At 50.1% G+C, this 25,705-nt stretch overlaps 1 protein-coding gene across 3 annotated transcripts in view; it reads right to left on the bottom strand.

Moving 5' to 3' along the window:
* The window catches only part of PYROXD1 (pyridine nucleotide-disulphide oxidoreductase domain 1), a 51,772-nt gene that overhangs the window by 7,188 nt on the left and 18,879 nt on the right, over nt 1–25,705 (bottom strand). For all 3 annotated transcript variants that reach the window (XM_083180766.1, XM_083180765.1, XM_083180764.1), the window contains exons 5-10: nt 16,135–16,208; nt 15,464–15,633; nt 12,267–12,343; nt 12,050–12,188; nt 7,023–7,135; nt 4,134–4,256 (exon numbers count right to left, since the gene is read on the bottom strand). In XM_083180766.1, coding sequence (XP_083036892.1) covers nt 4,134–4,256; nt 7,023–7,135; nt 12,050–12,188; nt 12,267–12,343; nt 15,464–15,633; nt 16,135–16,208 — 696 coding nt within the window. The remainder of the gene's footprint in view (nt 1–4,133; nt 4,257–7,022; nt 7,136–12,049; nt 12,189–12,266; nt 12,344–15,463; nt 15,634–16,134; nt 16,209–25,705) is intronic.

The following is a 25,705-nucleotide window of genomic DNA, read 5'->3' as shown; positions in this document are numbered from 1 at the left end:
GCCGCATAGGACATGTGGTGCCACATGCAGCACATGTGGAGATATACAGATGTGTGTGTAATATATATATATATATATATATATATATATATATATATATATATATATATATATATATATATATATATATATATATATATATATATATATATATATATATATATATATATATATATATATATATATGGTGGCACTCAAAGACTAAAGATGCAGATGAAGAAACGACTATTTCCATCAAATCTACTTTTTGAAGGTACGCAGACCCCGTCAACATATATAGGTAGGTATCACATACGTGTGTGTGTGGCTGCCGCTGACCACCAGGGGATTGCCCTAGTGTACAAGGTCTCAATGACCGTCTCTGCCTCCATCATTTTGTATAAGTAGGTCCTTATGCCAACAATGTCTATAATCAAAACGGGAAGGAGAAAAAGTATTGTAGATTATAGACGGCACATTCCATTAAAAATACCTATAGGGAAATAGTTTGTCTGATCTAACCTAACATATGGAGCGGTCAGTAGACCTTTTAACCCTTTAAGGTACTAATATATGTGATTAATATAGCACCCCAAGGGGGAAGGAAAATAGTCTGAGTGACAGTGTAAGTAAATACTCACTTTTTGCAGTTAAATGGTATTCACCACTCTCTGGTCTAATTATTGTAACAACTAGTATTTCAATTCCAAATGTGGTCCCTATTGAAATAGGGTATCCAGACAGATAAGTTGTATTTCCATCAGTCTTAAATAAATGTATTACTCTACTAGGTATCCCTGAAATGTGATATATAAATCATTTGGTACTTGTGTAGTTTCACGGCGCCAGGGAGTCTGGATTTAGACGCTTTAGCGTGTGCCGGGGTGTCTAGTTTAGAAGCCCCGTACGTCAGTGGTGTGCCGGGGTGTCCAGTTTACATGCCCCCATTGTCAGCGGTGTGCAGGACTGTCTCTTTCACTGTGGAACTACAAGTACCACAGTGACCTGTCAGCGCTGGGCAGCGCGCGCTGCTGCTGCCCAGCGCTCCGCTGATAACGTACATTACATATGTAAAGCAGCCACGCGCTGCGCTGAGAACATCTAGAGCGGCACGCGCACAGTTAAACACAGTCTGGCAAGCTGGCAAGTTTCAAACACAGACTGTGCGCGCGGCCGATCAATTGATTTGTGACTTATTTTAATTTACATTTCGGTTACTTTTTCTTAGTTGGATCCCAGATCAAACCACATGGTACCTATTTATGTAACTATTGTAGATGCTTGCCTTTTTAAAGTTCTTCATCACTGTCACTCAATGAAACTATTTTTATTACCTTTCACATTTATTTTCACCATGACACAGGTTCATTTGCTATATATATATATATATATATATATATATATATATATATATATAACCATTGATGCCCATTACACCCCATTCTGTGATGGCAATTACCCAATGCTGCCCACACCGTAATGCCCATTACGCCCCATACCATGATGCCCATTACACCGCACAATGTGATGTCCACAGTGCCAGATATGCCCCCACAGTGCCAGATATTCCGCCACAGTGCCAGATACATATATGCCTCCACAGTGCCAGATACACATATGCCTCCACAGTGCCAGATATGCCCCCACAGTGCCAGATACACATATGCCTCCACAGTGCCAAATACACATATGCCCCCACAGTGCCAGATACACATATGCCCCCACAGTGCCAGATACACATATGCCCCCACAGTGCCAGATACACATATGCCCCCACAATGCCAGATACACATATGCCCCCACAGTGCCAGATACACATATGCCCCCACAGTGCCAGATACACATATGCCCCCACAGTGCCAGATACACATATGCCCCCACAGTGCCAGATACACATATGCCCCCACAGTGCCAGATACACATATGCCCCCACAGTGCCAGATACACATATGCCCCCACAGTGCCAGATACACATATGCCCCCACAGTGCCAGATACACATATGCCCCCACAGTGCCAGATACACATATGCCCCCACAGTGCCAGATACACATATGCCTCCACAGTGCCAGATACACATATGCCCCCACAGTGCCAGATACACATATGCCCCCACAGTGGCAGACACATATTCCCCCACAGTGCCAGATATGCCCCCACAGTACCAGATACACATATGCCCCCACAGTGCCAGATACACATATGCCTCCACAGTGCCAGATACACATATGCCCCCACAGTGCCAGATACACATATGCCCCCACAGTGCCAGATACACATATGCCCCCACAGTGCCAGATACACATATGCCCCCACAGTGCCAGATACACATATGCCCCCACAGTGCCAGATACACATATGCCCCCACAGTGGCAGACACATGTTCCCCCACAGTGCCAGATACACATATGCCCCCACAGTGGCAGACACATTCCCCCACAGTGGCAGACACATTCCCCCACAGTGCCAGATACACATATGCCCCCACAGTGCCAGATATGCCCCCACAGTGGCAGACACATATTCCCCCACAGTGCCAGAGACACATATGCCCCCACAGTGCCAGAGACACATATTCCCCCACAGTGCCAGATATTCCCCCACAGTGCCAGAGACACATATTCCCCCACAGTGCCAGATATTCCCCCACAGTGCCAGAGACACATATTCCCCCACAGTGCCAGATATTCCCCCACAGTGCCAGAGACACATATGCCCCCACAGTGCCAGATATGCCCCCACAGTGGCAGACAAATATTCCCCCACAGTGCCAGATATTCCCCCACAGTGCCAGAGACACATATGCCCCCACAGTGCCAGATATGCCCCCACAGTGCCAGATATGCCCCCACAGTGGCAGATATTGCTGGGGGGAGGGGGGGGGGGGGGAGATATGCCCCCACAGTGATAGATATTGCTGGGGGGAGCGTGGAGGGGGGGGAGAGCGCTTACCCAGTCCCTGTCTGCGGCCCGCGCTGGACCTCCTGCGCTGGCCGCGGCTTCCAAACACTGACGCGGCTACAGGAAAATGGCCGCCGGCCTCCTGCACTGAGTACATGTCCTCAATGCAGGGGGCCGGCGGCCATTTTCCTGTAGCCGCGGCCGTGTTCTGCTTCTGGAAGCCGCGGCCAGCGCAGGAGGTCCAGCGCGGGCCGCAGACAGGGACTGGGTAAGGGTGCCGGGGGGGCATATGGCACCCTGCCCCCCGGCCCAGCCCGACATTGGTCCGCGCCCTGGAGTAGGCGCTGCCGGAGTGTGCGCTGCCTGCCCCAGCCCCCTGCCGGACACGCCCCCCCCGGCCTGCTGCCGTTGGCTAATTGGTCCTGACGCACTTCTTTCCATGAAGTCGTGCTGTATGGCTATTTGGCTACATGTGTCAGCTGGGAGGGGGTGTGTGACCCCGCTCAGCGTTACGGACACAGTGTCCGGATGATTGGTATATATATATAATGTTTTTTTCCATTAATTCTTGTTTACATCATCCTGAGGACGGGGTCTGCGTACCACGAAATGTAGATTTATTTGATGGAATAAAATTGTCCAGTTTCTTCACCTGCATCTTAAGTCTCTGGGCGCCACTTTCCCCGTAATCTTATATTGTATGTAATACACATACACACACTATATATATATATATAAAGCCAGCAGTCCCTTGCTTGAATAAAGGTATCTGCACCTGGTGCCTTCCTCAGCTCCAACCTGTATTCAGGGCGGCCTTGGTATATGTGTCACAGACGGCACTCAGGCGACTTCCAAAAAGAAGAGACCATGCAGATTTCATCAAGATCTTACGAGATTTATTCTCATCATCCTGGTGACGAGAATAAATCTCGAACGATCTTGATGAAACCTGCATGGTCTCTTCTTTCTGGAAGTCGTCAGTGCCGCCTGTGACACATTATATATATATATATATATATATATATATATATATATATATATATATATATATATATATATATATATGAAGTGGCGCAGAAAGGATGACTGTACGGAGCAGGAATGATGGCCTGATATAGGACACAGAGAAACAATCTAATTGTCAGCTCCTGGGGTAACCTTGCACAATAAGCCACTGTACACCCAACACCACATGTTCCTGATTATTAAACACTTCCAGCTACAGACAGTCACTATCCGCACTGTGTGCCGCACCTGCTGCCAGAAAGGGCTGGGGGTCCATGCCACGGTACATATATCCCCGGCAGCGTACACGTTCCTCACCGACGTCCGCATGTGATCGTCCACTCGCAGTCCTCCGTCTTCTCCTAAATCAAACTACAAGTGCGCTGATCTTAGTTACTGGCAATTACATGAATTGTATATTTGTGTGAGTGTTTATGAGTGTGAAGGGTTGTGTATGTATTTGTATGTACTGTATAGATGTATGAATGCTTGTATATGTGTGTATGCTGTAATGGTTATATTACTGCCTCACAGCGCTGAGGACATGGGTTCCATTTCCACCATGGCCCTGTGTGGAGTTTGTATATTCTCCCCGTGCTTGCACGGGTTTCCTCCCACAATCCAAAAATATACAACTGGTAAAACAGAATTTTCTATTTCCATAGCGATTTTATATAAATCACTTTGGAAATTGTGCAAAAACAGATTTTTCTGAGAGGTTATGGTTTAAACGCAGTGCACCACAGGTGAAGTCTGCTGATGCGTATTCGGTGAATTAAAGGGTATTTCCCAAACAAGATATATGTATAAGGTTTAGCAAAACACCATACACTTCAGTGCCTCCACCTTCACACGCATGTGAAGGTGGAGGCTCTGAACCTTAGAAAAATCTGTTTTACCCGCTGGTGTTGCTATATAATAGCGGGAGGAATCCCACAACTGTTTATTATAGACCTAAGTCTGCTGAGAACAATAGAACTTGGTATCCACATCATATAAGGTAAATATAGCGATCATGTGACACATTACAAAGATCAAATGAACAATAGAACTTTTTAGTTTAATCTGGCGTATTATAGTAATTAAAGTCTGTCTCCATAATAACGGTTATTAAAATAAACCATAGGATATGTTTTTTTAAATTGTTTTTAAGAAAATAAACACGCGGCCTCACAGCTGCAACAAATCGGCAGCCATATTGGATACAGTATAAATATGGATCCAGTGGCAACACGGAACCACCTTTGAAAAAGGCAGTTTAACTGCCGAAATGCGTCTGTGGTGCCAAATACCACCAGCTTCTCCTTGGTGTATGGATACTTTACTACCATTGGACCAAGGATTGTCCCGAACCAGACCATAGCACTCCAAATTCTTGCATCGACCCACCAATTACATCTTTGTGGGCTCAAGAACTCCCTCCGGATAAAGAGTCTCCACTCCAGGAACTCATGGGACTATTGAGCCAACTACAAGAGACATGTACACATAGTGGAGGTTATTCTGATCGGTGCGGCCAAACGTGCGTACGTTCGCTATTAACGTACGCTAGCCGCACGCGGCCGTTGGGGTTAAGTCCACCCACAACTCTGCCGCATACGTACGGGCATAAACAACGTAGAAGGGGAGTGGCGTACTAATGAGCGTACGCCAACGTACACGGACGGGCCAGCCCTTACACTCCGACAACTGGCGTACAACTGAGCGTACGCCGCCGTTTACGGACGTCTCTCGTCCGTCTTCCCACCGCCTTCTTGCGGAGATCTGAGCGTACGCCAGCTTGCACGGACGGGTCCCTATTGTTTTCAATAGAAAAGTCAGCTTATGTCACCGCTCGTGAGAGTGAGCGTACGTCCGTGTACGCTGACATACCCTTCATATATATGGACCTGCAAATGTTGCCTTTCAACTATAATTATGAAAATTAATTAATTGATTGAATTAATTAATGTGCAAAATAGTGGCCATGGGATTAAAACATTGCTGAAACATCCTTTGTAGGTGTTAGATGTGGTTTATGTTATTGTATCATAAATACAAAACCTATGTTTGTATTAGAGTGAACACGTCGACACATGTCGACTTGTGTCGATTGAGTGTGCTACTGTGTAAAGTCTATGAAAGCACGTAGTGAATGTGTATAACTGTTTAACAAATACCTACCTTAGCATATATAAGCAGGTCTTACAAAGATTCTTACCTTAAATTAAACAAACCTTTAAATGTAGAGAAGTATAGAAAGATAAGCTTCCAATGTGTTAGAGTGGTGTGTGTGGCTTGCAGGTAGTGAAATCATGGTTTGGACTTAATAGACTGCAGCATTGCTTATTACATTCAGGTGTATGTGTTTGGTAGTAATCAGCGTTAATTAGCAAACTCAGGCGCACGCTGGCATGCGGTATCTGTAGGGGTGGTTTGAGGTGGCGGTTGGCGGCCGCCTGTTCTGTGTCCGAAATAAACGGTGCCTTAGTCGATCGTGCGGTAGTAGCACCGCTCATTTTTGGTGCACACCCCCGTGTACGCCCATATTTACGCCCATTTTCCCTCATTATTTCAGCCGCTCCCCTCTTCACGCCCCTATGCCGCCCCCAATACCGTACACTCGCGTACAGGTTTTTTCGCACGTAGAGACCCGTCCGTAAGCGTTGGTGAGCGGTCGCGCCTGCGCATTGGCGAATGTACGCATGCGCAGATCATAAAAAATCCCGGGACGTACGCGTACGGCCCGGCCGCTCCAACCAGAGGCATTGCTTATTGAGGGGAATGTTATAAGGTCGCACGGTCATCCTAGGAGTGGTACTGCACTATATTATTAAATGCCATTGTGAGAGACTGCCATTAATTCATGGTTACAACAAATTTTATATAAATTTTATTCATGTTTTTTTTATATTCTGTAATAAATATTATTAGTATCCTCAATTATCCCGTGGTAATTTAATTTGATCCTTCCTCAAAATAAATGCTATGTTCTTTTGTATTCGTGTGTGTGTTTAAAGTTGTGTATAATTAAAGGGTTGTGTGTATAAGCATGAATGGTTGTGTGTGTGTGTGTGTGTGTGTGTGTGAGTGTAAATGGCTGTGTGTGTGTGTGTGTGTGTGTGACCATCATATAGTAGTAAAATCTCCAGGTCTCACGTTATTTCCCGGTATAAACGCCTCTATATTTGGGACCACGCCTGTTGCGCTGATAATCAGATCACAGCCGTAGATTCTCCCATTAGTTAGTTCCGCGTACACCGGCCACGCTCCTAGAAGACAGTAAAGGCAAATGAGTGACCAGATTACGCCCCATATTACTTCCCTCATGGGCCATGGAAATGCTCTATATAAAGGTGGGTTACCACATACCACAACAGCCAATCAGGAGCTTGCTCTGCACATTAAAGCTCTGATGTAATGCATAAACCACCCATGTGCCATAGTATCCAACAAGGAACTGACATCGGGAATGGCCCTAATATGGGTAAGGATTTGCACTGGAAGGCACATTGCTCCTGTCACTCTCATTCACAATCGTAAGATGTTGGAAAGCAGAAGCTGTCTCCATGCTCATAAGCCCAACACCACCTCTCTATACTTTGTATATACAGTAGGGTTGCTCTCTCATTTGCACATCTGCACCCAGCCCCCTGCAATGCCTCATGGTAACAAGTGGTAAAAAGCAGAAGCATTCCTCAGCTCTCTCAGGGACATTGGTGCTCTTATCTAACAGGAGAGTTACTGCCATACATCACTGGGCTGTCTGATTCCATCAGAACGTAGGAGCTAAGCAGTGATTGGCCAAGTTAGTACCTGTAAGGGAGACCACTCTGGTGCCAGACAGCAGAAGCGCCATATGTTCTGTGGGAGAAGCACTATCACCTTTTCTCATCCCTTATAGGTCTGTGACATTATATCAAATAAGTCTTCTAAGTATAGTAATTAAGGAGGTGTGGTCTCAGGCGGAACCAACTGTATATCTCCAAATGCTGAATGTACCTGCTTAAATAACTGTATTTATAATGATGTAAGCACCTTATGCTTTCAATAAAGTGAACAGGAGAACCAGTTATGCAAAAGTCTTTTGGGTTCTCTTTTGGTAATTTCTTCTTCTACCTTTTTCAGATCATCAGTAATGGGCAACAAGGAATCGACATGACCAAGAAGGAACGGACATCGGTAACGACGAATAAAGAACTGGCATCGGTAATGGTCAATAAGGAACTGACGTCAGTAATGGCCACTATGGAACCGACGTCAGTAATGGCCAATAAGGAACCAACGTCAGTAACGGCGAATAAGGAACTGACATCGGTAACGACGAATAAAGAACTGGCGTCGGTAATGGGCAATAAGGAACGGACATCAATAATGGCCAATAAGGAACTGACGTCAATAAGGGCCAATAAGGAACTGACGTCAGTAATGGCCAATAAGGAACTGACGTCAGTAATGGCCAATAAGGAACGGACGTCAGTAATGGCCAATAAGGAACGGACGTCAGTAATGGCCAATAAGGAACGGACGTCAGTAATGGCCAATAAGGAACGGACTTCAATAATGGCCAATAAGGAACGGATGTCAGTAATGGCCAATAAAGGACGCATTTGCCAGTGCTCCATGTTACATACTGACAAATGCCTCCTTTTCAAACCCCCAATATCCATGCCAGCCCGAAGCGTGGCGAGCGGACGCGTTATGCGTCCTCCGACCTTTTCATACCCCCACTATCCACGTCAGCGTGGAGTTGATATTATAAAGTGTGGTGAGCACAGCGAGCCACCGAGCCCGAAGCGTGGCGAGCGGACGCGTAAAACAAGCCCGAAGCGTGGAGAGCGGACATGGAATACACATCAAGTAATCTGCATGCGCTCGCCACACTTTATAAAATCAACTCCACGCTGACGTGGATAGTGGGGGTATGAATAGGTTGGGCGGAGCTCGCTGCGGGAACACTACACTGATTCTGACAGGGACACTACGCTGTGAAACTACACAAGTACAAGGTAATTCCAGACTGAACCTGTAGAGGTCACCAGACACTCACAAAGCGCCAATTGCTGTGTCAGGGAATATTCTACCACTACTGCATGTGATACTGTGTATTACATGGCCACAGAGCATTCAGCTAGCAAGGAGCAGAACAGTAATAAGCTTCACACACAAAGTGGCCCTTATACCGCACAGCTGTGTACATCGGGGGCTGCAGCCTTTATACCGCGCAGCTGTGTACATGGGGGGGGGCGCGCAGCCCTTATAACGCGCAGCTGTGTACATCAGGGGGCTGCAGCCCTTATACCGCGCAGCTGTGTACATGGGGGGGGCGCAGCCCTTATACCGCGCAGCTGTGTACATCGGGGGCTGCAGCCCTTATACCGCGCAGCTGTGTACATCGGGGGCTGCAGCCCTTATACCGCGCAGCTTTGTACATCAGGGGGCTGCAGTCCTTATACCGCGCAGCTGTGTACATCAGGGGGCTGCAGTCTTTATACCGCGCAGCTGTGTACATCGGGGGGCTGCAGTCCTTATACCGCACAGCTGTGTACATCGGGGGCTGCAGCCCTTATACCGCGCAGCTGTGTACATCGGGGACTGCAGCCCTTATACCGCGCAGCTGTGTACATGGGGGGGGCCGCAGCCCTTATACCGCGCAGCTGTGTACATGGGGGGGCCGCAGCCCTTATACCGCACAGCTGTGTACATCGGGGGCTGCAGCCCTTATACCGCGCAGCTGTGTACATCGGGGGCTGCAGCCCTTATACCGCGCAGCTGTGTACATCGGGGACTGCAGCCCTTATACCGCGCAGCTGTGTACATCGGGGACTGCAGCCTATATACCGCGCAGCTGTGTACATGGGGGGTTGCAGCCCTAATACCGCGCAGCTGTGTACATCTGGGGCTGCAGACCTTATACCGCGCACCTGTGTACATGGGGGGCTTCAGCCCTTATACCGCTCAGCTGCGTACATCGGGGGGCTGCAGCCCTTATACCGCGCAGCTGCGTACATCGAGGGCTGCAGCCCTTATACCGGGCAGCTGTGTACATGGGGGACTGCAGCCCTTATACCGCACAGCTGTGTACATGGAGGGGCCGCAGCCCTTATACCGCGCAGCTGTGTACATCAGGGGCTGCAGCCCTTATACCGCGCAGCTGTGTACATCGAGGGCTGCAGCCCTTATACCGCGCAGCTGTGTACATGGGGGGCCTGCAGCCCTTATACCGCGCAGCTGCCTACATCGAGGGCTGCAGCCCTTATACCGGGCAGCTGTGTACATGGGGGGACTGCAGCCCTTATACCGCACAGCTGTGTACATGGAGGGGCCGCAGCCCTTATACCGCGCAGCTGTGTACATCAGGGGCTGCAGCCCTTATACCGCGCAGCTGTGTACATGGAGGGGCCGCAGCCCTTATACCGCGCAGCTGTGTACATCAGGGGCTGCAGCCCTTATACCGCGCAGCTGTGTACATCGGGGGGCTGCAGCCCTAATACCGCGCAGCTGTGTACATGGAGGGGCCGCAGCCCTTATACCGCGCAGCTGTGTACATCAGGGGCTGCAGCCCTTATACCGCGCAGCTGTGTACATTGGGGGGCTGCAGCCCTTATACCGCGCAGCTGTGTACATGGAGGGGCCGCAGCCCTTATACCGCGCAGCTGTGTACATCAGGGGCTGCAGCCCTTATACCGCGCAGCTGTGTACATCGGGGGGCTGCAGCCCTTATACCGCGCAGCTGCGTACATGGGGGCCTGCAGCCCTTATACCGGGCAGCTGTGTACATGGGGGCCTGCAGCCCTTATACCGGGCAGCTGTGTACATCGGGGGGCTGTAGCCCTTATACCGCACAGCTGTGTACATCGGGGGCTGCAGCCCTTATACCGCGCAGCTGTGTACATCGGGGACTGCAGCCCTTATACCGCGCAGCTGTGTACATGGGGGGGCCGCAGCCCTTATACCGCGCAGCTGTGTACATGGGGGGGCCGCAGCCCTTATACCGCACAGCTGTGTACATCGGGGGCTGCAGCCCTTATACCGCGCAGCTGTGTACATCGGGGGCTGCAGCCCTTATACCGCGCAGCTGTGTACATCGGGGACTGCAGCCCTTATACCGCGCAGCTGTGTACATCGGGGGGCTGCAGCCCTTATACCGCGCAGCTGCGTACATGGGGGCCTGCAGCCCTTATACCGGGCAGCTGTGTACATGGGGGCCTGCAGCCCTTATACCGGGCAGCTGTGTACATCGGGGGGCTGTAGCCCTTATACCGCGCAGCTGCGTACATCGGGGGGCTGTAGCCCTTATACCGCGCAGCTGTGTACATCGGGGGGCTGTAGCCCTTTTACCGCGCAGCTGTGTACATCGGGGGCTGCAGCCCTTATACTGAACAGATGTGTACATCGGGGGGCTGCAGCCCTTGTACCGTGCAGCTGGGTATATCGGGGGCTGCAGCCCTTATACCGCGCAGCTGTGTACATCGAGGGCTGCAGCCCTTATACCGCGCAGCTGTGTACATGGGGGGCCTGCAGCCCTTATACCGCGCAGCTGCCTACATCGAGGGCTGCAGCCCTTATACCGGGCAGCTGTGTACATGGGGGGACTGCAGCCCTTATACCGCACAGCTGTGTACATGGAGGGGCCGCAGCCCTTATACCGCGCAGCTGTGTACATCAGGGGCTGCAGCCCTTATACCGCGCAGCTGTGTACATGGGGGGCTGCAGCCCTTATACCGCGCAGCTGTGTACATCGGGGGCTGCAGCCCTTATACTGAACAGATGTGTACATCAGAGGCTACAGATCATACATTGTACAGCTGTGTATATATTGGAGGCTACAGACCGTACAATGGGACTTATTCAGATCTGATTGCAGGGCAAATTTGTTCTCAATATGGACAAAACCATGTGCACTGCAGGTGTGTGTGTGTGTGTGTGTGTGTGTGTGGGGGGGGGGGGGGGGGTATTTGGTTTCTGTGCAGGGTAAATACTGACTGTTGTATTCTTACACTGCAGTTTAGATATCAGTTTGAACTCACCCCATCCAAATCTAACTCTCTGCACCTGATAGATCTGCCCCACCTGCAGTGCACATGGTTTTGTCCATTTTGAGAAGAATTTTGCCCTGCGATCAGATCTGAATAAGCCCCATTGTACAGATGTGAGTTGGCTATTAGGCTGCCTGCAGTACTTGCCTGGGTCAGGGGTGGCGCTGTCCTCCATACTCTCACTCCTGGGAGCAGATAACATTGGACTATTTAACCCCTGGAATTCCTCCTGAAGGAAGATCCTCTGCACCTCACACTGACACTCGATGTGGACACGATGGGAAAACTGGGAGGGAGATGAAGGTTATCACAGGGAACGAGCACGGAAAACCCAGGGAGAAGGGGACAATAAACATCAACTGACCTCCTGAGCAGCTTTTAGATTCACCCCTTCATGCCAGTCCGGTCCCAGGGCACTGCCAAGCCGACTCTCTGCTCGCTCTGAGAGGAAAGAAAACAGATTGCACCCAGGACCATCGCACAGACTATGTCATTACTGTGATGCCAAGGCTCCACGTATGTATGTATGTATGTATGTATGTGTATATATATATATATATATATATATATATATATATATATATATATATATATATATATATATATATATATATATATATATATATATATACATACATACATACACACACATACATACATACACACACTGTATACACACACATACATACACCCACACACACACGGGGTATGCCTTATAAAGCTGTGTGCTGCGCAGGTGACATTGTGCCTTACGCCGCTATGCGCCGCACAGGTGACATTGTGCCTTACGCCGCTATGCGCCGCACAGGTGACATTGTGCCTTACGCCGCTATGCGCCGCACAGGTGACATTGTGCCTTACGCCGCTATGTGCTGCACAGGTGACATTGTGCCTTACGCCGCTATGTGCCGCACAGGTGACATTGTGCCTTACGCCGCTATGCGCCGCACAGGTGACATTGTGCCTTACGCCACTATGCGCCGCACAGGTGACAGTGTGCCTTACGCCGCTATGCGCCGCACAGGTGACATTGTGCCTTACGCCGCTATGCGCCGCACAGGTGACATTGTGCCTTACGCCGCTATGCGCCGCACAGGTGACAGTGTGCCTTACCCGCTATGCGCCGCACAGGTGACATTGTGCCTTACGCCGCTATGCGCCGCACAGGTGACATTGTGCCTTACGCCGTTATGTGCCGCACAGGTGACATTGTGCCTTACGCCGCTATGTGCCGCACAGGTGACATTGTGCCTTACGCCGCTATGCGCCGCACAGGTGACATTGTGCCTTAAGCCGCTATGCGCCGCACAGGTGACATTGTGCCTTACGCCGCTATGCGCCGCACAGGTGACATTGTGTCTTACGCCGCTATGCGCCACACAGGTGACATTGTGTCTTACGCCGCTATGCGCCACACAGGTGACATTGTGTCTTACGCCGCTATGCGCCACACAGGTGACATTGTGTCTTACGCCGCTATGCGCCACACAGGTGACATTGTGTCTTACGCCGCTATGCGCCACACAGGTGACATTGTGTCTTACGCCGCTATGCGCCACACAGGTGACATTGTGTCTTACGCCGCTATGCGCCACACAGGTGACATTGTGTCTTACGCCGCTATGTGCCGCACAGGTGACATTGTGTCTTACGCCGCTATGTGCCGCACAGGTGACATTGTGTCTTACGCCGCTATGTGCCGCACAGGTGACATTGTGTCTTACGCTGCTATGTGCCGCACAGGTGACATTGTGCCTTACGCCGCTATGTGCCGCACAGGTGACATTGGGAGAAATTTACTAAGCCAGATACAGCTAAAAAAATTGTATTTCTTTTGCAAAATGTGAATTTTTAGGCAAATTTGTATTTTCAGGATTTACAAATACGAATGTATACACCATCAATAGAATAATAATAGGAATCCCCATTCAAATTGAAAATATGGGATATGGCCCGAGGAGGAATGAGTAACTTCACCATCAGGAGTGTACGCTCTGCGCAGTGATGGGGCCACGGAATGACCAACATTTAACAGATGAATGACCTCACCGGCAGGAGTGTACGCTCTGCGCAGTGATGGGGCCACGGAATAACCCACATGTAACAGATGAATGACCTCACCGGCAGGAGTGTACGCTCTGCGCAGTGATGGGGCCACGGAATAACCCACATGTAACAGATGAATGACCTCACCGGCAGGAGTGTACGCTCTGCGCAGTGATGGGGCCACGGAATAACCCACATGTAACAGATGAATGACCTCACCGGCAGGAGTGTACGCTCTGCGCAGTGATGAGGCCACGGAATAACCCACATGTAACAGATGAATGACCTCACCGGCAGGAGTGTACGCTCTGCGCAGTGATGGGGCCACGGAATGACCCACATGTAACAGATGAATGACCTCACCGGCAGGAGTGTACGCTCTGCGCAGTGATGGGGCCACGGAATGACCAACATTTAACAGATGAATGACCTCACCGGCAGGAGTGTACGCTCTGCGCAGTGATGGGGCCACGGAATAACCAACATGTAACAGATGAATGACCTCACTGGCAGGAGTGTACGCTCTGCGCAGTGATGGGGCCACGGAATAACCCACATGTAACAGATGAATGACCTCACTGGCAGGAGTGTACGTTCTGCGCAGTGATGGGGCCACGGAATAACCCACATGTAACAGATGAATGACCTCACCGGCAGGAGTGTACGTTCTGCGCAGCAATGGGGCCACGGAATAAACAGCGTGTGGCGGATGAATGACCTCACCGGCACTAGTGTACGTTCTGCGCAGTGATGTGGCCACGGAATAACCAGCGCGTGGCGGATGAATGACCTCACCGGCATTAGTGTACGCTCTGCGCAGTGATGTGGCCACGGAATAACCAGCGTGTTGCGGATGAATGACCTCACCGGCAGTAGTGTACGCTCTGCGCAGTGATGGGGCCACGGAATAACCAGCGTTTGGCGGATGAATGACCTCACCGGCACTAGTGTACGCTCTGCGCAGTGATGTGGCCACGGAATAACCAGCGTGTGGCGGATGAATGACCTCACCGGCACTAGTGTACGCTCTGCGCAGTGATGTGGCCACGGAATAACCAGCGTGTTGCGGATGAATGACCTCACCGGCAGGAGTGTACATTCTGCGCAGTGATGTGGCCACGGAATAACCAGCGTTTGGCGGATGAATGACCTCACCGGCACTAGTGTACGCTCTGCGCAGTGATGTGGCCACGGAATAACCAGCGTGTGGTGGATGAATGACCTCACCGGCACTAGTGTACGCTCTGCGCAGTGATGTGGCCACGGAATAACCAGCGTTTGGCGGATGAATGACCTCACCGGCACTAGTGTACGCTCTGCGCAGTGATGGGGCCACGGAATAACCAGCGTTTGGCGGATGAATGACCTCACCGGCACTAGTGTACGCTCTGCGCAGTGATGGGGCCACGGAATAACCAGCGTGTTGCGGATGAATGACCTCACCGGCACTAGTGTACGCTCTGCGCAGTGATGTGGCCACGGAATAACCAGCGTGTGGTGGATGAATGACCTCACCGGCAGGAGTTTCTGTGGTGTATTTGGTCCTCTTGCAGGTCAGGGGGGTCTGAGGTTTATCAGATTTCAGCTGCGGGATCAGAAATTCGGCAGCTCCAGGATCAAAGAACGTGTTACCGATGGATTTATCCTTCACAGCCCAGATGACTTCACATCCTTCAATCTCATACCTGCAAATGGCACACACAAGGCTTAGTACCACATGTGGCTGACAGCCAATCACTGTGCTCTCCCAGTACCGGCCAGTACCGGCTTCGAACCGCAGAATGGCTACCCAATCACTGTACAGATGGTCCTAATATGCCTATAGCGGTCTTTATAAACGGCTGTGGCCCCTCCCCCACGAGCGCTCTGTTCTAGGTCTGTTATTTGGGTGATATTATCCTTTACATGGTAAAGCTTCCGTGTTACTGGCATGTCGTGACTCACAGGTGGGAAATTTACTAAGATTGGAGATCTATGTCACATGGGATGTTGTTATCGGCAACCAATCAGAACCTACTCTTTATCCAATAAGCACCTTCTAAAAGATAATAGATAGTATCTGATTGGTTGCCTAAAGCAACAACCCATGTGAAATAGATCTCCCACCTTAGTACATTTCCCCCACAGTCTCCTGGTATGCTGGATGGAGTCGGGTTAATACATATTATAGTGATTATTATACGTACACCAATTCCAGCGCGATCCCTCCGTTCCCGACAACCAGCACCCGCCTGGCCTGTGCGAGACGTCTCTGGAAGATCTGTAATACAGGGAACCGAATATATATATATATATATATATATATATATATATATATATATATATATATATATATATATATATATATATATATATATATATGTATGTGAGCCGGCACTCAGGGTCTTGTACAAATAAGGAACGGAGACACAGCAGTCTATCGACGTTTCGGTTTTACTAAACCTTTTTCAAGATAACACATCATACAAACACAGTGACATAAATACCTTCTATGAGAGTCCCACGCCGCAGCCACCGTACCCCGGGTCCATCACCAGCGTCATACAGGACCGCCCACTGTCCAGCGCCGGCGATGACGTCACGAGCCCGCGACGAGTGCGCTCCCGCACTCCCACGGAGACAGGGGGGGGGGCGTGCTTGTCTCATAGCAACCACCTAAACAAAATAGAGCAAACATGTGTAAATGAAAACAGGAAACGAGCTCAGCGGCAGATTGTCAACATGCAAAATCATCAAGATTATCAAAAAATAAAGATAAATGCAGTAACTATGCAGAGGTTCCCCCTGGTCGTCCCATTATAGCGGCCTGTGACTCCGTATACTACATGATATCTGCATACTTGGCCGGTTATTCAAGCCCAACCTACATACCTGAAGGACACTACCAGTCTTATACTCAAGTACCTATGTACGTTGGATGTGACTTCATTATATACCAGCATACCGCATGATGCGGGTTTACTGGCAACACGCAAGTTACTCATGGACAATGACCTATACCAGGGTCCGAACCTGGAACTGTTCATGACTTTGCTAGAACGAACCCTAAAAAGGAATTATTTCCTCTTTGATAAAAAATGGTACTTACAATACCAGGGGTGTGCCATGGGTTCTTGCGTGGCACCGGCATTTGCTCATGCCTACATGTTCGCCATAGAGCATGATGCCTTTTTCAGTAATCCAGAGGTTGCCAGCAAGATCCTGTTCTTCACACGCTACATAGACGATCTCCTGTTAATTTGGACAGGAGATGAGTCTACTTTACAAGACCTGATGCTTAACATCAATAATCAGGGGGGCACGATCAAATTTACTTACAATTTGACGAATTCCACAGTCCAGTATCTAGATGTGGCTATCTCCATAGTTGAAAGTAGGATCAGCACCCGTTTATTCAAAAAAATCGACAGATCGCAATGCCACGCTCCATGCCAACAGCCAGCACCCCATTGCCACCATAAAGGGTCTCCCCTTTTCTCAATTCCTGGGAGCTCATCGGATCACGGATGATGTGGCTCAAACAGAAATTGAAATTGGCAACATGATCACCAACTTTATGTCCAGGGGGTATAATTTAGCTGAATTGTTGAAGGCCAAAGAGAAGGCTCTTAAAATCCCTAGGGAAGCAACTCTGACTCCAAAAAGTCAGAATCCTCAGTCTTTGAGGAAAAGAATTCCTTTCGTACAAAGATTCCACAATTCTAGCAAGGAACTAGTATGTAGGAGCAGGGAATTATGGCCCGTTATAGCTACTGATACGGCAGAGAAAACACTGCACAACAGTACCCTCATGCCCAGTTTCTCGAGGAATCTGGCTAGTCCGAAATGATATTTCCTCTTTTTCTAAACCTCAACCGACCAACTTTTTAACCAAGAAAAATGGGTGTTACAAATGCACAGGGTGCACTACCTGTAGCTATATGGAGACTGGTCCATTTTTAAATCATCCTCACACAGGTAAAAAAATCCCCATTCGCCATGTATTGTCCTGCACCAGCACACATGTTTTATATTTTATAAGATGTCCCTGCGGATTGATGTACGTGGGCAAAACCACGAGACAATTCCGTGAAAGGATGGCCATGCACCGGTCATCCATACGACATGCCATTGAAGGAATGGAGAGTACCTCTGAACAACCGGTTGCTCGACCTTTTAGGGAGTCGAGACACGGCATAGCCACCCTCAAATACAAAATAATTGATTGTATTCCTAAAAATCAACGGGGTGGTGACAGGGATAAACTCCTCCTCCAGTGTGAGTCAAAATGGATTCACAAACTTAGAACGGTGGCCCCAGGGGGATTAAATGAGAACGTATACTTGGGGTGTTTTTTGTGACCTAATTGAACATAGCTCCCTGCTATATGGTCTGGGTACAGTCTGTCTTTGCACAGATGATCCACAGACCAGCGATCCAGACACTCAGTGTCCTTACACTGTGTGTCTCCTTTCAGTCTACATCTTTATGTCGACCTCCACTGCAAACCAGGCTAACACCTGGTCTCAGGTTTTTTCTCTCATCTTAGGTATTGTCATATCTTGTATTACCCATGCTCATGTATTATGTAACTAAGTTACTGCATTTATCTTTATTTTTTGATAATCTTGATGATTTTGCATGTTGACAATCTGCCGCTGAGCTCGTTTCCTGTTTTCATTTACACATGTTTGCTCTATTTTGTTTAGGTGGTTGCTATGAGACAAGCACGCCCCCCCCCCTTTCTCCGTGGGAGTGCGGGAGCGCACTCGTTACGGGCTCGTGACGTCATCGCCGGCGCTGGACAGTGGGCGGTCCTGTATGACGCTGGTGATGGACCCGGGGTACGGTGGCGGCGGCGTGGGACTCTCATAGAAGGTATTTATGTCACTGTTTGTATGATGTGTTATCTTGAAAAAGGTTTTATATATATATATATATATATATATATATATATATATATATATATATATATATATATATATATATATATATATATATATATATATATATATATATATATAGTGGACGACCCGGCACTTCCAATAACAAGTCAATCACCTGGGTGCCTTTGCAGGAATATGTACACGAATCAGATGAAGAACCCCCAGAGGTAGGACATCACACGGCACTCCAGGATTTGTGAAGCAAAGCAGTTACTTTATTAGCAACAGTTTCGAGGCCTAAAGCCTCTTCGTCAGGCTTACAGCAGGAATAATGAAAAAGTGACAAGGTGCTTACCTAAATAGTGTATGCGAGGTCCTCCATCGCCGTGGGTCGTGGGCGGCATCAGACGTCGGGGCGGAAGTGGCCGGAAGCCGCGCTGACGCACGGAGACACACCTCCGTCTTTCCGGCTGTTGCTGCTAGGTTACAGATTTTAACCTGTTTAAATTTTCCGGGACTCTTTAAAAAGATTCCATCGACACAAATGGTCGACATTCTTAAGCTGTCAGTTTTGTACATCTATGACGCTCATAGCATAATTACCCCTGAGATGTTCCATGAATGATTATTACATACTTCAGCTGCTATGCATTTTATATATATGGTGTATGTTTATCCTTTGATTTTTCACAGCACTTAGCACTAGCACTTTATACAGTCCCCACCCGTGTGGTCAGCGGCACCGGTAACCCTGGTAACGTTACAAGCACGCTCCTGTCTGCATGGCAACGGGACGCAATGCCTCTGTAACCTAGCAGCAACAGCCGGAAAGACGGAGGTGTGTCTCCGTGCGTCAGCGCGGCTTCCGGCCACTTCCGCCCCGACGTCTGATGCCGCCCACGACCCACGGCGATGGAGGACCTCGCATACACTATTTAGGTAAGCACCTTGTCACTTTTTCACTATTCCTGCTGTAAGCCTGACGAAGAGGCTTTAGGCCTCGAAACTGTTGCTAATACAGGGATTTTGTACTTACCGTAAATCCTTTTCTCCGAGTCCACAGGTGTCACTGGAGTTACACTGGGGAATAGAAGGCGACCACAGGGAGCATGGGCACTTTAAAATAATTAATCAGTGTGACCAACTCCTCCCCTTCTACTTCCCCTCCCAGGCAGTCATAAAGATCGTGCCCGAAAGGGAGCAGAAAGATATAACACACATCCGAGAGGAGGTTCATCACAACATAACATCATTCAATATAAATAGTAGAAAAAGAATGTATATATATGAAAAAACAAACACACACACACAGAGTCAAACCAGATGAGACAGGTGTGTAATAACCATGTTTAAATAACCCTGACAAGGGAAAACTCCAGAGGTTACCCAATAGGAACCTAACACTGCACATAACAGGTGGAGAACAGCGCTGAGGCGGGCGTCCAGTGACACCTGTGGACTCGGAGAAAAGGATTTACGGTAAGTACAAAATCCCTGTTTCTCCTTCATCCACTAGGTGTCACTGGAGTTACACTGGGGACGTCCCAGAGCTTTCAACCCGGGTGGGTGAGCGCTGAGATCCCCTTAAAACAGAGCGGCCAAACTGAGAAGCTGGTGCCGCAAAGGTATCAAACCTATAAAATCGCACAAAAGTGTGCCGACCTGACCATGTCGCAGCCCGACAGAGCTGTTGCAGGGAGACCCCACGGGCAGCCGCCCATGAAGGACCCACCGATCTGGTGGAGTGCGCGCCTATGTTAGTAGGAGGCGTCTGAGCCTCAGCAAGGTATGCCTGACGAATAGTCAGACGGATCCATCTGGCCAGCGTCTGTTTTGAAGCTGGCCATCCACGACGCACTGGGTCGTAGGTAACAAACAAGACATCCGTCTTGCGAAGAGAAGCCGTGCGAGAGACATAAATCCGCAGGGCCCTCACCACATCCAAAGACCTATCCTCAGGTGAAGCCTCTGTGAATGCTGGAACCACTATGGGCTGGTTCACGTGAAACGCTGAGACCACCTTTGGAAGGAAAGAAAGACTGGTACGGAGCTCCGCTCTGTCCGGATGAAACTGGAGGAACGGTGAGCGACAAGAAAGCGCACCCAATTCCGAAACACGTCTGGCCGATGCCAGAGCCAAAAGAAGAACCACCTTCCAAGTGAGATATCGAAGATCCACCTCTTCTAAAGGCTCAAATATTGATGACCTCAAATATCTGAGGACCAACTCTAGGTCCCAGGGAGCCGTAGGCGGACGAATAGGGGGCTGAAGCCTTAGCACCCCCTGGAAAAAAGTGTGGACTTCCGGAATGAGAGCTATACGTTTCTGGAAAAAAACTGAGAGTGCTGAAACCTGCACCTTTAGTGTATTCAGCCTAAGTCCAGAGTTTAACCCCTCCTGTAAAAACAGGAGAAGTCGAGCCTTCTTGAACAGAGCAGAGGACACTCTGCGTCTTTCGCACCACGCCACATAGGATCTCCAAATCCGATGATAGTGTCTGGAGGTGACTTCCTTCCTGGCCCTCATCATTGTGGGTATCACCGCCCTAGGGATACCTGCATGTCTCAAGATGGACCTCTCAGCAGCCACGCCGTCAAATGTAGACGTCCTAAATCTGGGTAGATGAAGGGACCCTGACTGAGGAGGTCCTCCTGATGAGGTAGCGGCCACGGCTCGTCGATTAGAAGATCCGTCAGGTTGGTGTACCACGAGCGCCGGGGCCAATCCGGCGCTATCAGAAGCGCTGTTACCCCCTCCCTGCGAATGCGCTGTAACACCCGAGGGATCAGCGGAAAGGGAGGGAAGAGGTAAACGAACTGGAACGGCCAAGGAGCGACCAGAGCGTCTACCCCTGCGGCCTGAGGATCTCGAGTCCGCGCAAAGTATGTTGGGAGCTGGAAGTTGTGGCGGGACGCCATCAGATCCACCTGAGGACACCCCCAACGATGTATTAGGGACTGAAATACCTGTGGGTTGAGGCACCACTCCCCCTGGTGGGCATGCTGCCGACTTAGAAAGTCGGCCTCCCAATTGTCTACTCCGGGGATGAACACCGCTGACAAGGCCTGAGCATGGTTCTGAGCCCAGAGGATGATCCTGCTTACTTCCTTCATCGCCGCCTTGCTCCGAGTGCCGCCCTGCTTGTTTATGTAGGCGACGGCTGTGGCGTTGTCAGACTGAACTCTGATTGCTCTGCTCCGCAGCAGGTGTCCCGCCTGCAGAAGAGCATAGTAGACTGCTCTGAGTTCCAGCACATTGATGGAGAGTAAGCTCTCCTGCCTCGTCCACAAACCCTGGAACTGGTGTTCCAGCGTTACCGCCCCCCAGCCTCGAAGGCTGGCGTCTGTGGTGAGGAGAGTCCACTCCCATATGCCGAACCTCCTGCCCCTTTGCAGGTTTTCGGAGTTGAGCCACCACAGCAGAGACAGACGGGCTCGAGGAGACAGGGTCACCCGCTGCTGAAGATGCAGGTGAGACCCTGACCACTGGTGAAGGAGAGACAACTGGAATTGGCGCGAGTGGAAGCGGCCGTATTGTACCGCCTCGAAGGAAGACACCATCTTCCCCAAGAGTCTGGTGCAAAGGTGCACCGTTACCTGTGGCCGTCGCAAGACCGACCTGACCAGGACCTGCAGGGACTGAACTTTGTCGGATGGTAGAAAAACCTTCATCTGCTGGGTGTCCAGAATCATCCCCAAAAAGAGAAGACGTTGAGACGGCTGTAGCTGAGACTTTGCAAAGTTCAGAATCCACTCATGACTGATGAGAGTCTCCTGGGTGAGCCGTATGTTGGACAACAGGGCCTCCCTCGAACGATTCTTCAGAAGAAGATCGTCCAAGTAAGGGATGATGGTAATCCCCTGAGCCCTGAGGACCTCCATCATCACTGCCATCACCTTGGTGAAGACCCTGGGGGCCGATGAGAGACCGAACGGCAGGGCCTGGAACTGCCAGTGTTGTTCCTGTATAGCGAACCGGAGGAAGGCCTGGTGAGGGGGCCAGATGGGGATGTGCAGGTATGCATCCCTGATATCCAAGGATACCAGGAACTCTCCCTGTTCCAGTCCCTGAATCACCGACTGCAGGGACTCCATCTTGAATTTGACCGCTTGTAGAAACGGATTCAAATCCTTTAGATTTAGTATAGGCCTTACCGAGCCATCCGGCTTCGGCACAAGGAACAGACTGGAGTAGTATCCCTGAGTACGCTGATCCTCGGGTACTGGAATCACAACTCCCGTTGTCCGCAGCTTGTTGATTGCTGACAACAGAAGTTGTGCCTTGTCTCCTGAGACTGGGAGACCGGTCTTGAAAAACCTGTTTGGAGGGACTAACCTGAAATGTATTTTGTAACCCTGGGTTACCAGATCCCTTACCCACGAGTCCTGACAAGACTGCAGCCAGATGTGACAGAAGGACAGCAGTCGGGCCCCGACTCTGGGATCCCCCAGATGGGACCGTGGACAGTCATGCGGTTGGCTTGGAGGACTTGGGCTCCTGGACAGCTGCCGAGGCGCCTCTGCCTCGTCCTCTGGAGCCTCTCGATGGAGCTCCGCCTCTGGAACGACCTCTGAATCTGGTCGTAGGCTGAAAGGACCGAAAGGAGGGCCTTTGAGGGGTCCTGCGTGTAGTTGGAGGAGCCGCTGAGGGAAGGAAGTGGGACTTACCTCCCGTTGCTTGGGAGATCCACTTGTCGAGCTCTGGCCCGAAAAGAACCTCCCCATTGAACGCCAGGGCCTCCACAGCACGCTTGGACTCTGCGTCAGCCTGCCATTGGCGTAACCAGAGAGCTCTGCGAGCAGATATGGATAAGGCCGAAACCTTGGCTGCAACCATGCAGACGTCAGAAGAGGCCTTTATTAAATAATTGGATGCCTCCTGGATCTGTTCAGCCAGCTGAACAATGGAAGCAGGGTCAGAGCCCTCACGGACCTCTGTTAGGATCTGAGAAGCCCATACCCCCATGGCTTTATTTACCCAGCACCCGACCTGGGCCGGACGCTGAATAATACCAGCGGCTGAAAAAATGTTCTTAAGGGTTACTTCCAACTTACGGTCAGAAGTATCCTTAAGAGTGGTTGCACCCGGCACCGGGAGAACCGTCTTTTTAGACAGTCGTGAGACTGAAGAGTCCACTACTGGAGGTATCTCGACCCTCTTTCTACCCTCTGGTGGAAGAGGATAAGCAGCCAGAAACCTCTGGGGTACCTGGAATTTTTTGTCAGGATGATTCCAAGCCTGCAAAATATGTTCATCCAACTCCTCCGCTGGGGGGAAGGTGGGTGACTGCCTTTGTCTCTTTCCAAAGAAAGAAGGACGAGCAGGAATGTCTGTGTCATCTGACACCTTGCAGGCAACCTTTACCATATGTATAAGGTCCTCCAGACCTGGAGTGGCTGGGGCCGGCTCTTGCGTAACTAACGCCTGAGCCTCAGGTTCCACATCATCATCATCATCATAATTATCTGGAAGGGCAAATTCGCCCTCCTCCAGATCAGGCATATCATCATACTCCCCAGAATCCCCAGAGGGCTGTAATACCCTTTTCCTGAGTAAGGGAGGGGGATTTTGCCTAGAAGATGAAGCAATGGCGACCTCTGCTGGTGTCAAGGCCTTTGTTAAGCTCTGCACAGCAGAAGTCAAGGAAGCCTGTTGAGTTCTGGAAGTTTCTCTGTCCTTTTGAGCTGCAGAGAGCTCGCAAGCTAAATGAGACATTACATCAGCTAATTGTGATGCCCAAACAGGGGTATGAACGGGGGACTCTGGAGCTGGGGGTAAAGCAGCGCATTTATCACATACAGAGTCACCCTCCTTAGAAGGTGTAAATTTAACAGCACACTTCTTGCAAGTAACCCTCTTGGAGCTACCCCCTGCCATGGTTCAACAGAACACCCAGCAATCACCACACACTACCAGACTGATCACAGATAGTAGGTATAGGATAGGCAGCAATATATATGCTGGAAGGGAGAGACAGTGAGAGTAAAAGAGCTGTCACAGAGCTTTGTACAGCGCTATGGCATATACCTAGGAGCGCTATAGCTCTTAATTTGAGACACAGCCCAAACTGTCTCCACCTAGCTCTAATCCCCACTGTAACTCACAGACCGGATAGAGCGTTCAGCAGGACGGTCACCAGGGGACAAGGATCGCCCAACTGCAGTCAGGATAGATCTGCAGCGCAACTGTGGAGCCTCCAGCAGCGTGTTCAAACGGCGCCAAATGTCCAAGATGGCCGCCGCGACTTCAAGGAACGCTGGGGTATGCCAAGGCCTGCTGGGAAGTACCGCGCGGTAACTCCGCCCCCCGCCCGGCAGCTCCGTCACCCATAATGGCGCCAGGTTTAAAAAACCCTCTGCTGCACCGCCGTTTGTGTCCCTGACCTTCCTCTAATAGGAAGGCAGGGTAATACTCACAGTGCTGCGGCCATGCCGTCGGCGGTGGGGCTGGGGGAGGATCGGGTGCACGCTGCGTGTGAGCGGCGCCCGTTACAGCTCCAGAGACGGTGGTCTCTGTCAGCCAGGGAGCCGGGCGCAAACCCTTAAGCAGCAGCCGGCTCCCTCCGGCAGGCTCCCACGTCGCAGGCAGATAGTAGCAGCAACTATCTGCCTGTCCTCAAAGGCAAAACTTGCTGCTTTATGCCCTAATTACAAAAAGCCCAGGAGATGAGCCAAATGTGACCTGCTCCCTTTTGGGCACGATCTAAGACTGCCTGGGAGGGGAAGTAGAAGGGGAGGAGTTGGTCACACTGATTAATTATTTTAAAGTGCCCATGCTCCCTGTGGTCGCCTTCTATTCCCCAGTGTAACTCCAGTGACACCTAGTGGATGAAGGAGAAAAAGTAATTGCTTTTCTTCACAAATCCTGGAGTGCCGTGTGATGTCCTACCTC

The sequence above is a fragment of the Crinia signifera genome, chromosome 4 (assembly GCF_055691185.1).
Source record: "Crinia signifera chromosome 4, ASM5569118v1, whole genome shotgun sequence".
NCBI lineage: Eukaryota > Metazoa > Chordata > Amphibia > Anura > Myobatrachidae > Crinia > Crinia signifera.
The sequence above is the reverse complement of the archived record's forward strand: the minus strand, read 5'-3'. Positions and strand labels throughout refer to the sequence as shown.